Source organism: Narcine bancroftii, chromosome 11 (genome assembly GCF_036971445.1).
Source record: "Narcine bancroftii isolate sNarBan1 chromosome 11, sNarBan1.hap1, whole genome shotgun sequence".
Classification (NCBI taxonomy): Eukaryota; Metazoa; Chordata; class Chondrichthyes; order Torpediniformes; family Narcinidae; genus Narcine; species Narcine bancroftii.
The window spans coordinates 71,738,385-71,756,574 of record NC_091479.1 but is presented as its reverse complement, the minus strand read 5'-3'; the positions used below and the strand labels follow the sequence as shown (position 1 = coordinate 71,756,574).

At 46.5% G+C, this 18,190-nt stretch overlaps 1 protein-coding gene across 4 annotated transcripts in view; it reads right to left on the bottom strand.

Moving 5' to 3' along the window:
• pot1 (protection of telomeres 1 homolog) overlaps positions 1-18,190 on the bottom strand; it is a 299,294-nt gene that overhangs the window by 40,272 nt on the left and 240,832 nt on the right. Inside the window, exons 19-21 of one of the 4 annotated variants that reach the window (XM_069903352.1) lie at positions 4,442-4,547; positions 3,044-3,196; positions 2,076-2,578 (exon numbers count right to left, since the gene is read on the bottom strand). In XM_069903352.1, the coding sequence (XP_069759453.1) occupies positions 3,081-3,196; positions 4,442-4,547 (222 nt within the window). In that variant the 3' untranslated portion in view covers positions 2,076-2,578; positions 3,044-3,080. Of the gene's footprint in view, positions 1-2,075; positions 2,579-2,725; positions 3,197-4,441; positions 4,548-18,190 lie in introns of those variants that run through there. The other 3 variants (XM_069903351.1, XM_069903353.1, XM_069903350.1) reach the window with 3 other exon arrangements.

Sequence of the window (18,190 nt, the reverse complement as noted above, 5' to 3'; positions counted from 1 at the left end):
ATAAAATGCTCAGAATTCAAAGCTATTAAAAATTCAAAACCTAAAACATAGATTATATTAAAAACTAAAATACCATACAAGATCATAAAATAATTAAAAACATTTCACTAAAGTTTTAAAAAAATGTGACTTACTTGTCACCCATGGAACATTCAATCTATTCTGCTACAATATGGAGATTCAACTTGCGCAAGTGCTGGGTGGTTGCTTCCAAATGACACCCCTCTGCTGAATTATGGAGTCTAGCTCCAGCCTATAGATGTGAAATTGTCAGCTCATGTGGTATACACATCCATGCCAAAATGCTGATCTTGCTGTCATTTACACCGGTATTTACTGGCAGTTCTGCATAAAGCTGCAGGTTGGCAAAATTTGACTATTTTTTTAACTGATTGAAATGCGGCGAGGAATTTGTAAATGCATGACAACAAAAGGATTGAACGCAACAAAACTGTACAAAGAACTTCAGATGTAGGAGCGATGTCATGTTTTGACGTAAAAAAAATCACCAATTTATAATAAAATTTCCATAGAAACCAAATAAATTGAAAATCTGAATTCATTACATTAAAGATATTCAGTTCTTTCTCTTCACTCAAACGGTACCCATTAGAAGGGCAAGTTTCCTTACTCCGTGATGAAACTGACTTCTCTTTTGTTTCTTGTTTCATTTAAAGCTGCAGGAAAAGAGCTATATTGCAAGGTGCAAAAAGGTGTCTTCTTTCAATCCTGATCAGCCTAGTGTACTCCTGAGAAATCCAATAATAAAACACTTCCTTCAATTTAGGAGGGACATTTGTTTCCGAGATACTGCTTTGGAGTGCTGGGTGGATAGCTGCGGTTTGTTTTTATCTGTGTGAACCTTAAACTAGCACAAATTAGCCTTTCCATCTTTTCTGTACAAAGCGTGACAAATTTATACTGTTTCACTCCTGACAATGCTCAAAATTCTCATGAAAATTACACTGCCTTCCTCAAATTCACTTCCAGTGGATTTGATTCATCTTTACCTCACAGCAGACACTGCTGTAGAATCCTCTTTGGGGTTTAAACATGATAATATCTATTTCTCCCCATACAAATGCCTCACCTGAAAAAGCATGAAGAATAATGTAGTACATCAAAAATAAAATATTCCAAGTAAAACCATTTTTGTGGGCCACAAGTAGTGCCTACCTCTCGGTTGAAGTGATTCACTCCCATTGACCAATGGAACAACCAGCAATGTACATATATGGCACCTGAGCATGCTACCTGAGAGGTGATTATAAGAGGTGGATTGTTGACCTTGTGAAGAGGTGCATCAACATCCTGGACCTGAGTGCCAGATGATGGGGTGAACGATGGTGCAACTATCTGCTGGCACCCAGACTGCACCATAACCTATTCAACTAAAGATCCACTGATCGATCCCAATTCGTAAGTGTCCAGTCTCTGCTGCCTTCACCCCTTCCTGAGTTGGTTACCTGCTGTGCTTGAGCAGGCCTCCACTCATCACACTGAGTGGAGATGGCACATCAATGCCCTGCAGAAGAGAGACAGGTTCAGGCATACCAAAACTCTGCTCTTGCAGGAGTGCAATCTGCTGATGCACAGCAACAGTTGGGAGCTCATGGATAGAATGACAGCAGAGCAAGCTGGTCATGGGGAATATCCCCATGTCCAATGAGAACAGCAGCTGCTCACACGTAGTATCCATGAGTTTACCGTGAATGACATCTCTCTGAAGATAACAATACGCCACATAGTGGCATTTCAGTTGATACTACACTCACAGTGTGTTGTGCTGGTTGTGTGCCTTTGGGGGCTGATATTGCTCAGCAACATATCACCAGTGCAGTTAGATCAAATGCAGTCATATTAAATTGTACAGGTCCTGTTTGAATGATAAATTTGATAATTTTTTAAGCTCACCTCAACCTTTTTAACAAATGAAATACAACGCAAAATTCAGAGATTTAGACATGCAGCCCGGTAACAGGCTATTTCAGGCCACAAGTCCATGTTGCCCAATTTACTCCCAATTAACCTACACCAACTCCCCCCCCCCCCCACCCCCCACCCCGGTATGTTTCGAATGGTGGAAGGAAACTGGAGCTCTTGGGGAAACCCCACGCAGACACAGGGAGAACGTACAAACTCCTTATAGACAGCGTGGGATTCAAACCTTGGTCCCGATCGCTGGCGTTGTAAAGGCGTTGTGCTGACTACTACGCTAACCGTGCCGCCCTGATATTTTAATACATCAAATCCACTTGCTAGGTTATGAAACCATAACATACAACAAAATCTAAATGCAGGACAGGTCATGGTGTCTTCTGAATTTACCACAGTTTATCAGTGTTGCCAAGGTTACTAAGTTCTAAGTAATTCCAGCATCCTGCAGAGTTGCTTATTGTGAGAAAGTGATTCCACAATGCCACTGAATGTAGGTTGAAGAAAACGTAGAGATCCTTTGAGCATGTAATGATAGGACGAAAAAATTAAGCCACTGATTTGTAGCTATCAAACAGTGCCCCAGAAAAATGAACAGAAAGTGATCCTTATGCTCTGGATTCTTCACATCAGTAAATGACAGCTATGAGAGATAACACAGGTAAGGGAGAAGGTTCAAAACATTTCACAAGAACACACATTACTGTTCTATGATCCGCAAGAAAATGAGCAACAGTTGTCTGAATATATATTTTCTTATCTAGCCATCAACCACTTGCATCTAATGCACTTGACAGTTAATTTAAGCTTTATGATGAACCATACATTTTCTGCATATGTTTACAGATATTCTTGTTGATACCCAGCAGTGTCTGATAATGCACTTTGAGGGAAGAAACCCAGCCACAAAGAAATGTTAACAGTGGTGAAAAGTTACTGTAAAGTCAGAGTATTCTAGTCTTCTCTTCGCATAATGTTTTGAGTTTCATCCATGATTCTGATTAAGGAAATAGTTAACCGAAAAATGAAGGAAATATTAACTATACCCAATACAAAAAAAATGGTGAATACATCGCCTATGATGCAATAATAAATACAATGGGCTCACTCTTGTTAAAGTTGGTTAAGGTCATGAACACGAAATGTCAAATGCCATCAAACCCTGCTACAGTGGTATCAAACACCTGATAGCACGTCTTCTGGTCCAATCCTTCCCCAACGTAGTAGGACTTGAGGCAGCATTCCAGCCATGGAAAGTCTTCTGTGGGTACACATGATAAGGGTGTAAGCATGAATAGTCTGAACAACAGGCCAAACTCTACTTTCTTTATTACTTACCAAAAAGGAGAATTATTTTTTTTCAAATAATTAATTCATTTCATGGAACATTGATTTATTTTTAAGGGAGGGAAAGAGAGAGAAGAGAGAGTTGGTAACATGCATCAACAGTGGGGGTTGGTGAAGCAGTAAGAGAGCAGAGTGCCAGTGTAAGAGTAGGAAGGTCAGGGGAAGACAGGGAATGTAGGCTTGAAACAGCCTGATGGTAGGGGCAGAAAGGTAGTTGGGAAGTTACAGTGAAGCAAGAGAGGAGGATGCATATTGGAGAACGTGAACATGTGGGACAACTGTCTCCACAAGCAAGTCATTGATAAACACTGTGAACAGGTGGGGCCTCAACATGGTTCTTCCCTCTTCATTTTTTGTCTGTTATCTAATCTTTGATACATTTCCACTAATATCACGTTCATTTTGATTTAGAGGTTCAGCTCGGTAATGGGCCCTTCTGGCCCACACCACCCAAATACACCCATGAGACCAATTAATCCACTAACCCCATGTCCTTTGAGTACATGGAAGGAAACTGGAGCACCCGGAGGAAATCCACGAGGGGAGGGAGAATGTACAAGCTCCTTAAAGACAATGCCGGATTTGAACCCGGGTCACTGGCCCTGCAATGGCGCTGTGCAAACCACAAAGCGAACCGTGTCGCTGAGTCTTTCATTTGTTTGACAATCTTGAGCGACTTTTCTGAACAACGAAATTACATAGTAATTTATCACTTATCTATGTGGTGAGAAAGAACCTCAAAAATTTAGATCCAACAAACATCTGTTGGGAGTTTCAATTCTTGTCGACTTCGACCACTGAGATGTGCAGGTATCCAATTAACACAAAATGCAAAGGCTGCCAATTATCCAACAGGTTATTTCAGGCGGCTGGTTGCTTTCAGTGAAGGTGTGCTGTGCCTTGACGATCCCTGAAGGTGATGGCTTCAATCTGTGATCTCATTCAGTGAATTGGTAATTATAAATATGCAGTGCATTCTCACTCAGCTATAACTTGCATTGAAACATGGTGCCATTCTTACTCCTCAACTCGAATGGTGCCAAAAAGCTGCATTGTTGGAAAGATTAATGTGCACGCAGCAAAATTCACGTTAAATTCTGCCAGGCAGCTGGGCAGAGCATAGATTATTTAATGTGCCCAATACCCCGCAACTCACTACCTGGATTTATCGTTGGAGGACACAATGTGTTCATTATTCTCGTTAGCTTTTCCTGAAGCACTTCACTGATCACAACGTCAGCTGCAGAAATCCCAAAGAATCTTTCCTGCAGGCACAGATGAACCACAATTAATTGGACTTCTATTACCTGCTGAGTCCTCAGCTTAATTATCACACTAAAGTTTAAAAAAAAAGCAAATACTATTCTGACACGGCACGTATCAGTTCTCAACAATCCATGTTCTGTCATTAGTTAAAGCATCCATTGAGCCACAGATGTTTGGAGTTGTCATTTATTACTTCTGATTGACTCAAAGGGAATCACAAGCAAACTGGAGAAGCAAAATCATCTTAAACCAGGTGTTGGAATAAACTAAGACTATTCTGAGAAGTATGAAAATTAATTTATTAGATTTTTGGACAACAAAGATTTTGCTTCCTGAACACTTTTGGGTCTGTTTTATGGATTATGACTTTACAATTACCTTACAATTTTCCTATCACGTACTTTTTAAAAAAAATACAACGTATTTTTGCGATCTCCTGTCATATTTTAAGTCCACAAAACAAGCTGTTTTGGTCAGTCCAAGCATGTCTGGGCATTCACTCAGTGCAAGTGCTATGCAAATGTTGTCTTAAGCCTGGGCATGCTTCGTCAGGATAGATGCAGACAGGCTACAAAAGCAACTCACATATACAGATGCAGTGCATTACATTGGTATAGATTGAACGCATGCTGATGCACATGTTCTTCAGGCAATAATAGAGTGAGCCTACTTGTTTATTGTCTTCAGGAAGATTCAATACAGCAGAAATATCCTGTCAATGTTGCAACTTCTGCGATAGATTCTGTTATGGCAAGTATAGACTTAAGGAAAAGTGGTATCAGGGCAACTGGAATCCATTAATGCTGGCCGACTACAGTTGGAAACTGTCTTGAGAGGCATCAGAGGCTGAGTACAAACGAAAATTAGTCGTGCAACATTTTTAGGTCGGTTGAACTAACACAATGTGTTGGCATCATTATGCGATTAAACATGCTAAATTCAATAAAAGTTATTTTAATGTTTCTCCAGCTTCCTAAGTGATCAAGCAAATATGAAATTATCTTTGTTTTCAGGAAGCAAATCTTTTGGAAAAAAAAAATTATATCTGAACCATGAAGAACTGAAGAAGAGCTTTGGAAAGCTATTGCCAGTGAATGCTCAAAGGGTAGCAAGTACATTTAGGATGGTGTTGAGAACGTTGTTGCCCTGCATCGACAGTACACGGAAGCCCAGTGTAAATGAAGGAAGAAGTGCATTATCTTACTAGCTACCTTCCCACTTGCCCTTTGGAAGAGCCTTCAATTCCCCTATTAACCTCATTAATCACCTCAGAAGCAAGTAGCTCAAGAGAGCATTCAAAAGCTATTTTCAAAAGAATTGCATCAATCTCAAATGAACACAAACTAACAATAAGTGAGATAATTTGCCTGCTCTGCCAAAGGATCAGTATGGACATTAAGAGCAAACTGGTTAACTTTGTGTTGCATCACTCCATGGATTTAATTGCTTCTGTCAATTGATGGTGTGGTGTAAAATTGCCAAATTTTGCAGTTGCAGTCAGAGTCCTTGAGAGATGTAGAGTCTGTGCCAGCCATCATCTGCCCACTTATACTATACGAATCCCGTGTTGTTTTTTTTCTCCAAATTCTCATAAAGTCCATCTCATTGCTTCAGTGAGGGAAATTTACATTGGCCAATTAATCTACCAGCCCACGTGATTTTGGAATCTGGGTGGAAACCCATGCGTTCAGAGGGAAGGCAATGCAAACTCCACAACGAACAGCACCCGAGGTCAGGATTGAACCCGGGTCTCCTGCACTGAGGCGTTGGGCCTAGTAGCTGTGCAGCTGATTGCTATCCAATAGTTTCTGGCCAAATATGAGATCGACATCCACCAAGCAGTTTGCCAGAAAATGTTGAGCCTTTCAGGTCAGTAATGGTCACCTGGGGAAGATCCTGGATGGTGTCAGGATCGCAAGGAGTTGCAGAATTAGAGTGACCTAGGTTCACAAATTGCTGAGAACACAGCAGGAAAATGTAAAAGACCGAATTATCGGTGTGGATGCGAACAGCAGCAGAAGGGGATGCTGAGGTTCTCCTGGAAATCAATCAAAAGTTAATCCCACCGCCTCCATTCTCTCATCAACTGCCCGCTCCCAATATTTATCCACAATTCAGTCAATGATAGTCTATAAAGAATATCTGACCCTTTTGTAAATGGTACATCAGCCCACTTGGAGTTTTCACTTGAAAACTTTCAATGCTCACCATCACAATGAAATAAATTCTCCACTGAATTTTGTACACAAAAACACACACACACATACCACACACCCATACACACCACACACACCCACATCCACAACCACACCACATACACACAGACACACCACACACACACACACCCACAGACACACCTCACACACACACACTACACACATCCACAGACACACCACACACACACCATATACCCACAGACACACCTCACACACACACCACACACACACTACTCACCCCCACACAAACACACATACCCACACACCACACAGACACCCCACACACACACACATCCACACACACCCAGACACACCACACCCACCACACACACACTACTCACACCCACACAAACACACACACCCACACACCACACAGACACCCCACACACACACAGACACACACACATCCACACACACACCCAGACACACCACACACACAGACACACATACCCACACAGACACACACACCCACACAGACACACCTCACACACACCACACACACACTACTTACCCCCACACAAACACACACACCCACACACCACACAGACACCCATACACACCACACACACCCACATCCACACCACATACACACAGACACACCACACACACACACACACACTATACACAGACAGACCACACACACACCATATACCCACACAGACACACCTCACACACACACCACACACACACTACTCGCCCCCACACAAACACACACCCACACACCACACAGACACCCCACACACACACACAGACACACACACACATCCACACACACACCCAGACACACCACACCCACCACACACACACTACTCACCCTCACACAAACACACACACACCACACAGACACACCACACACACACAGACACACCACACACACACAGACACACACACACAGACACACACACCCACACACCACACACACACCCAGACACACCACACACATCCACATCCACACCACATACACACACAGACACACCACACACATACCACACACCACACACACCACATACACACAGACACACCACACACACACAGACACACCACACACACACACCATATACCCACACAGACACACCTCACACACACACCACACACACACTACTCACCCCCACACAAACACACACACCCGCACACCACAAAGACACCCCACACACACACAGACACACACACATCCACACACACACCCAGACACACCACACCCACCACACACACACTACTCACCCTCACACAAACACACACACACCACACAGACACACCACACACACACAGACACACACACACAGACACACACACCCACACACCACACACACACCCAGACACACCACACACACAGACACACACACCCACACAGACACACACACCCACACAGACACACCTCACACACACACCACACACACACTACTTACCCCCACACAAACACACTCACCCACACACCACACAGACACCCATACACACCACACACATCCACATCCACACCCACACCACATACAAACACAGACACACCACACACATACCACACACACATACACACCACACACACCACATACACACAGACACACCACATACACACAGACACACCACACACACACTACACTCAGACACACCACACACACACCATATACCCACACAGACACACCTCACACACACACCACACACACTACTCACCCCCACACAAACACACACACCCGCACACCACAAAGACACCCCACACACACACACAGACACACACACATCCACACACACACCCAGACACACCACACCCACCACACACACACTACTCACCCCCACACAAACACACACACACCCACACACCACACACACACACACACACCCAGACACACCACACACACAGACACACACACACAGACACACACACCCACACAGACACACCTCACACACACACCACACACACACTACTTACCCCCACACAAACACACACACCCACACACCACACAGACACCCATACACACCACACACACCCAAATCCACACCCACACCACATACACACACAGACACACCACACACATACCACACACCCATACACACCACACACACCCACATCCACACCCACACCACATACACACAGACACATCTCACACACACACACTACACAGACACACCACACACACACCATATACCCACAGACACACCTCACACACACACCACACACACTCTACTCACCCCCACACAAACACACACACCCACACACCACACAGACACCCCACACAAACACACAGACACACACACATCCACACACACACCCAGACACACCACACCCACCACACACACACACTACTCACCCCCACACAAACACACACACACCCACACAGACACACACACCCACACACCACACACACACCCAGACACACCACACACACAGACACACACACCCACACAGACACACCTCACACACACACCACACACACACAGACACACACACCCACACACCACACACACACCCAGACACAACACACACAGACACACACACCCACACAGACACAACTCACACACACACCACACACACACTACTTACCCCCACACAAACACACACACCCACACACCACACAGATACCCATACACATCACACACACCCACATCCACACCCACACCACATACACACAGACACACCACACAGACACACACACAGACACAGCTCACACACACACCAGACACACGACACACACAGGCACACACACCCACACAGACACACCTCACACACACACCACACACACACAGACACACACACCCACACACCACACACACACCCAGACACAACACACACACAGACACACACACCCACACAGACACAACTCACACACACGCCACACACACACTACTCACCCCCACACAAACACACACACACCCACACACCACACAGATACCCATACACATCACACACACCCACATCCACATCCACACCACATACACACAGACAAACCACACAGACACACACACAGACACACCTCACACACACACCACAGACACACGACACACACAGACACACACACCCACACAGACAAACCTCACACACACACCACACACACACTACTCACCCCCACACAAACACCCACACACCATACAGACACACACACATCCACACACACACACACCCACAGACACACCCCACACCCACACCACACACACACTACTCACCCCCACACACCACACAGACACCCAGCCACACCACACACACAGACACACACACACCCACACACACTACACACACACACATACCACACACCCATACACACCACACACACCCACATCCACACCACATCCACACAGACACACCACACACACACACACCCACAGACACACCTCACACACACACACTACGCACATCCACAGACACACCACACACACACCATATACCCACACAGACACACCTCACACACACACCACACACACACTACTCACTCCCACACAAACACACATACCCACACACCACACAGACACTCCACACACACACACACATATCCACACACACACCCAGACACACCACACCCACCACACACACACTACTCACCCCCACACAAACACACACACCCACACACCACACAGACACCCCACACACACACAGACACACACACATCCACACACACAGACACACACACCCACACAGACACACCACACACACAGACACACACACCCACACACCACACACACACCCAGACACACACCCACACAGACACACACACCCACACAGACACACCTCACTCACACACCACACACACACTACTTACCCCCACACAAACACACACACCCACACACCACACAGACACCCATACACACCACACACACCCACATCCACACCCACACCACATACACACAGACACACCACACACATACCACACGCCCATACACACCACACACACCCACATCCACACCCACACCACATACACACAGACACACCACACACACACACCCACAGACACACCTCACACACACACTACACACAGAAATACCACACACACACCATATACCCACACCGACACACCTCACACACACACCACACACACACTACTCACCCCCACACAAACACACACACCCACACACCACACAGACACCCCACACACACACACAGACACACACACATCCACACACACATCCACACACACACCCAGTCACACCACACCCACCACACACACTACTCACCCCCACACAAACACACACACACCCACACACCACACAGACACACCACACCCACACACCACACACACACACCCAGACACACCACACACACAGACACACACACCCACACAGACACACACACCCAAACAGACACACCTCACACACACACCACATACACACTACTTACCCCCACACAAACACACACACCCACACACCACACAGACACACCTCACACACACACTACACACATCCACAGACACACCACACACACACCATATACCCACACAGACACACCTCACACACACACCCCACACACACACTACTCACCCCCACACAAACACACACACCCACACACCACACAGACACCCCACACACACACAGACTCACACACATCCACACACACTCCCAGACACACCACACCCACCACACACAACTCACCCCCACACAAACACACACACCCACACACCACACAGACACACCACACACACACACAGACACACACCCACACACACACCCAGACACACACACCCACACAGACACACACACCCACACAGACACACACACCCACACAGACACACCTCACACACACACCACACACACACTACTTACCCCCACACAAACACACACACCCACACACCACAGACACCCATACACACCACACACACCCATATCCACACCCACAGCACATACACACACACACACCACACACATAACACACACCCATACACACACACACCCACAGACACACCTCACACACACACACTACACACAGACACACCACACACACCATATACCCACACAGACACACCACACACACAACTCACCCCCACACAAACACACACACCCACACACCACACAGACACCCCACACACACACACACAGACACACACACATCCACACACACACCCAGACACACCACACCCACCACACACACACACTACTCACCCCCACACAAACACACACACACCCACACACCACACAGACACACCACACACACAGACACACACACCCACACACCACACACACACCCAGACACACCACACACACAGACACACACACCCACAGACACACATTACACACACCTGCACAAATGCACACACACCCATACCACAGACACACACCCCATACACACACCGACACACCACACACACGCACACCCACACAGACACACCACACACACCACACAAACACACACCACACACAAACACACACCATACACACACCCACATCCCCCACACAGACACACACATACACCCCACACACACACCCAGACACACCGCACACACACACCACACACACACCGCGCACACACACCCAGACACACCACACACACCACACCAGACACACACCACACACACACCCACAGACACACCACATACATACACACACCACACACACATACTCACACACCACATACACATCCAAACACATACACCACATACACACACACACCCACCACATACACATATACTCACACACCACACACACACCACATACACACACACCCACCCACCCACACACACACCCCCACACACCCCCCCCACACACACACACACACACACACACACACACACACACACACACACACACACACACACACACACACACACACACACACACACACACGTTTCATTTACACTTCATTTTTTATGTCAGTCATTCTCGCTCCAGTGGAGCTTTAAGGTCTTGATTCAGTGATTTTTAATATTATTACCCAAACTCACAAAAATAATGAATGAATGGCAGAGAATTGCAGGCAATAAATGCAGTCTGCAGAAGATTCTCAATTTACAGCTTCCCTTGATAACCAGAACTGGATTTGAGGTTTGCATCTCCCTCTGACTCATCTGCTCCTGGAGCAAGTTGCTGAGTCCAGTTTCATATAGAGCTTCTGAAGAGGACAAAACTTGGGATTTTAGCCAGGGCAGAAATTTTAAGGGTTTCAGGCTTTGCAGTTAATGCTTATCATTTAGCTACCGACCAGTCATTTATTTCTACAGGAATGCTGATATTGCTTGGATGGTTCAGTTACAAGGTACAGTACAACTCCGATTATCCAAAAACAGATTCGCTGAAAGCCTTAGTTATCCGAAATTTAAAAAAAAAATTCAGATAAACGAGGATATCCAAAACAAATCAGAAATCCTCCTTTATCCAAAATCTTTTTGGAGCCGAACTGACCAGGGATGCTGGGGTCACAGAGGCGGCAGCAGTGAACTTTGGGCTCCCGGTGGCAGCGCAGACCTCAAACTTCCGGGCAGGAGCGGGAGCCTTGGGGTCCCAGCACAAGAAGGGCCTTGGTGGGGAGGTGTCGGTGATCGGCGTGGCCGGCATTTGTTTTGTTGAGAATTACACATTATTTCAATGGTTAAAAAGCCTTACCTTGTTGTTTGTTGTAGTTTAAACACTGTCCTTAAGTGATTTGCTGTTGCCAATGGCTGTTCTTAAAAACATTGCCACTTCCTCGAAAAAAATATTTTATCCGAAATGGGCCCGGTCCTGACCATTTCTGAAAATCGGAGTTGTACTGTAATTGTGTAACTGCAAGAACGGCAGAAGACATTTAGACAGATATGTGGGTAGGAAAGTCTTAAAATGGCATTGATCAATGAGAGGCAAATGGGTCTAACCCAGAATGCCAAATTGAGGAATGGGCCTAAAAGTCTGTTCTGAGCTGTGTGACCATATCCCACCCGCAATAATCACTGTTGGCAAGGAGGTGGGGTGGGGGGGGGGGGGGGGGCGGAGGGGAGAGAGACTCAAGTCTTTCATGCTTTTAATAAAATTAATACCAGAGGATGTTGTTAACTTGCAGCCTAATTTCATGAAATGTTGCTTCTACACAATGCAAACCTTGGGGATTTTGAGTAAATGAGGAAGTATGGGAAACTGTGTATGTATTTTAGGATTAGCGGTTTGGACCAGTCTGAAATTATAGGCTAATGAGTTAAACTACTTTTAAATATCCATGAATAGTTATTGAAATAAGACTTCATATAATTAAATAGAATTGTGTTAGTCCAAGGTCATAGCAAGGCAGGTTGCAGGTTGTGGGAGTTAATGGATGATGACCCCACTCTGAACAAATACCAGCAGGAAATGACTCTGGCTTGTACACATCAGTTCTTGAGCTGGAGTCTGAAGTGAAGACCCTCTGATACACACAGACAGGAGAGGAATTTGTGGGTAGATTTAATAAGATCACAATGACATGCAAGGGGAGGAAAACAGGTATGAAAAAAGGATGTGTTCCTGTGAGGGAATGGGGATGCCGCCCAATTACACCCCATTGACCAATTACACCCCAGGTACACTTTTTGAACGGTGGGAGGAAACTGGAACCCCCAAAGAAACCCACACAGACACGGGGAGAACGTACAAACTCCTGAACGCTGGCCCTGTAAAGGCATTGCACTAACCGCTACAACAACTGTTCCGCCCCAGAGGCTGAAAGGCTAAGAAAGAAGTGCCGGTGACACACAGGGTTTACTTCAGACACGCCCTCCCTGGGTAGCAGATGCCCAACTTAAGGACACCCTTCCCTAAGATGAGCCGCAACTCATCATGTCAGTGAGGCTGGCTGGCAGCCACATCTGCTCATTGTGCCATCACAGCTGCTTCTGTGACCCACTGCCACACACTGTTTTCATTCATTTCCGACAATGAAAAACTTGGGTTACAAAAAATTCCCTGAAATGGAACACTGTCATAACTCGGGAACTGCCAGAGGTGCACAAAGAGATGGGCTCGGTGACCAGGCACGAGACAGAGTAATTCACAGTGACAGCGAAGGATAGCAGGGATTCTACAATTAGGGCATAGATAGTTTAAAGAACCTAAAATGTGCTTTGCCCATGTGGTACCAGAGTAAGGGAGAGTGAAGAGATGATAGGGCCACGGGAGACAATCAAGTGGGTAACAGTCAGGAGGGGAAAGGGGAAGAGGCAGGGACTAGAGAGTGCCCCTGTGGTGTGTCCCTTAACAGTAAGTACCCCTGTTTGTGAACTGTTGGGAGGGGGGGGAAGCAACAGTAGCAATGCCTCTGGCACAGAGGCCAGTCCTGTGGCTCAAATGGGTAGGGAAAGGAAGAGGGAGGCAGTAGCGATAGGGGACTTTATAGTTAGGGGGTCAGACTGGCGATTCGATGAATGCAGGAAAGAAACTTGGATGGTTGTTTGCCTCCCAGGTGCCAGAGCCTGGGATGTTTCCAAGATCACATCAAAGATATCCTGCAGTGGGAGGGAGAACAGCCCGAGATCATGGTACATATTGGTATCAACGATATAGGTATGAAAAGGGAAGAGGTCCTGATAAAGAGGTTAGAGGGAGTTAGGAAGGGAGTTGATAGCAGGACAGCAAAGGTAGTAATCTCAGGATTACTGCCTATGCCAAGAGACAGTGAGTGTAGGTATATAATGAGGTGGAGGATAAATGTGTGGCTGAGGGATTGGAGCAGGAGCCAGGGATTCAGATTTTTGGACGATTGGGACCTCTTTTGGAGCAGGTGGGATCTGTACAAAAAGGACAGGTTGCACTTGAATCCCAGGGGGACAAATATCCTAGCGAGGAAGTTTACTAAGGTTACTGGGGAGAGTTTAAACTAGAATTGTTAGGGGGTGGGAACTGAACTGAAGAGACTGGGGAAGAGGAGGTTGGCTCACAAATAGAGAAAGCTTAGAGACGGTGTGCGACAGAAGATAGGCAGGTGATAGAGAAGGGACGTGCTCAGATGGTTTGAGATGTTTCTGTTTTAACGCAAGGAGTATTGTGACCAAAATGGATGAGCTTAGAGCATGGATTAATACTTGGACCTATGATGTGGTGGCCTTTTTGGAGACTTGGATGGTTCAGACAGAAGTGATTACTTCAGTGCTAGGGAGAGGGAGGGAGGCAAAAGAGGTGGAGGTATGACTCTGTTGATCAGAGATAGAGTCATGGCTGCAGAAAAGGTGGGTGTCATGGAGAGATTGTTTATGGAGTCTCTGTGAGTGGAGGTTAGGAATAGGAAGTGGTCAATAACTTTTACTAGGTGTTTTTTATAGGCCACCTAATATGAAAAGGATATAGAGGAGCAGATAGAAAATAGATTCTGGAAAGGTGTAGTAATAACACCTTTCTGTCCACTGAGTTGTTGTGATGGGAGATTTTAATTTCCCAAATATCGATTGGCATCCCCCTAGAGCACACATGTCAAACTCTGGCCCACGGGCCAAATTTGGCCCGCGATATAATTATATTTGGCCCGCAAGATCATTTCAAAAATGTATTAGAGGTGACCCGCCCTGCAACGAGAGCCGATGCTGTTTTTTGGTAATGTCACCCCCACCATCCTCCCCCTTCATTGCACATCCTTCCCCATTGTAACACGAGAAATTGTAACACGAGAAGTCTGTCGATGTCATCAGCCAGCAAGCCAGTTGGAAGGTTCCGCGCACAACCAGTCACTTCTCCCACCTGTCGAGCGGTGCGGCGGATGGGCGCGCGCCTGTGATTTCCTGTCGGCGCGACGGGCATGGCAGGCTGCGCACTGCCCCTGGGCAGCACGAGCCCCGCGCGACTGGCACCGGACGGCCCTTCCACAGCGCGAGCGCACTTCTCCCGGTCGCCACGGCCTTCAGCGCTTGCACCCGCGCGGACCCCAGGGACGACTGGTTCGGCCCTGCACATGAAGAGAGAGATGGTGGCTGTCCGCAAAGGCTGATCGGCAGCGCGCTGGGCCTGAGTGGGTGGGTAAGCAGGGGTGGGCAGAGGGTGTAGGTGAGGAGTAATGGGCAGGGGAAGTTATGGTGGTGCGAGGGGCAGTTAGAGGGAGGGATGAGTAGAAGGAGGGGTGGATAGGGAAGAGGTAAAAGGGGAGGGGCAGGGCGAGTAGGGGAGGGGTGATTAGAGGGTGAGAGACGGGTAGAGGGAGGAACAGGTTGAGGGGAGAGGCAGTAGAGGGGCGTGTATAGGATGGGGTGGGTAGAGGCAGAGCGGGTGGAGTGAGGGGTGAGTAGAGGTTGGGTAAAGGACTGGTCAGGTAGAGGGATGGTGGGTTGAGGGTGAATAGAGGCCTAGAGCCTGAGGAGTGAGCAGGAAATGCTGAGTCCTGATGCAGACCAAAATGGACACAGCCTGTGAATGCTGACTACATCTCCACAGGGACCAAATATGTTTACCTCAGGTCAAGCAAAGGGTGAACTAGAGCTACCTACTCCTGACCTGTAACATTATCCTCCTAAAGTTATATCCTAAAGTTTAACATTACATATGTTGAAAGAAGAGAAAACATGCAGATGTTGTTGAAAATTTTCAATAAATATTTAGTTCGGCCCTCGACTTAGTCCAAGTTTTTAATTTTGGCCCTCCGTGAATTTGAGTTTGACACCCCTGCCCTAGAGCAAGGGGTTTAAATGGGGTGGAGTTTGTTAGATGTGTTCAGGAAGGTTTCTTGAAACAATATGTAGATAAGCCTACAAGAGGAAAGTCTGTACTTGATTTGGTATTGGGAAATTAACCTGTCAGGTGTAAGATTTCTCAGTGGGAGAGCATTTTGGAGATAGTGGTCTATCTCCTTTACAACAGTACTGGAGAGAGATAGGAACAGACAAGTTAGAAAAGCGTTTAATTGGAATAAGGGAATTGTGAGGCCATCAAGCAGGAAATTGAGCTTAAATTGGGAACAGGTGTTTTCAGGGAAAAGTAAGGAAGACATGTGGCAAATGTTCAGGGGATATTTGTGGGGAGTTCTGCATAGGTACATTCCAATGAGACAGGGAAGTTATGGTTGGTTACAGGAACCGTGGTGTACAAAGGCTGTAATAAAATGGGTCAAGAAGAAAAGAAAAGCTTACAAAAGATTCAGAAAGCTAAGTAATGTTCGAGATCTAGAAGATTATAAGGCTAACACAAAGGATCTTACAAAAGAAATGAGGAGAGCCAGAAGGGGCCATGAGAAGGCCTTGGTGGGCAGGATTAAGGAAAACCCCAAGGCATTCTACAAGTATGTGAGGAGCAAAAGGATAAGACGTTAAAGAATAGGACCTATCAAGTGAGGCAGTGGGAAAGTGTGAATGGAACCGGAGGAAATAGCAGAGGTACTTAATGAATACGTTACTATGGGAAAGGATTTTGATGATGATGACTTGCAGCAGATCGAAAAGCTTGAGCATGTAGATATTAAAGGAAAGGATGTGCTGGAAGCTTTTGGAAAGCATCAGGTTGGAGAAGTCACTGAGACTGAATGGGATATACCCCAGGCTACTGTGGGAGGTGAGGGAGGAGATTGCTGAACCTCTGAATCATCAGTGGGGACG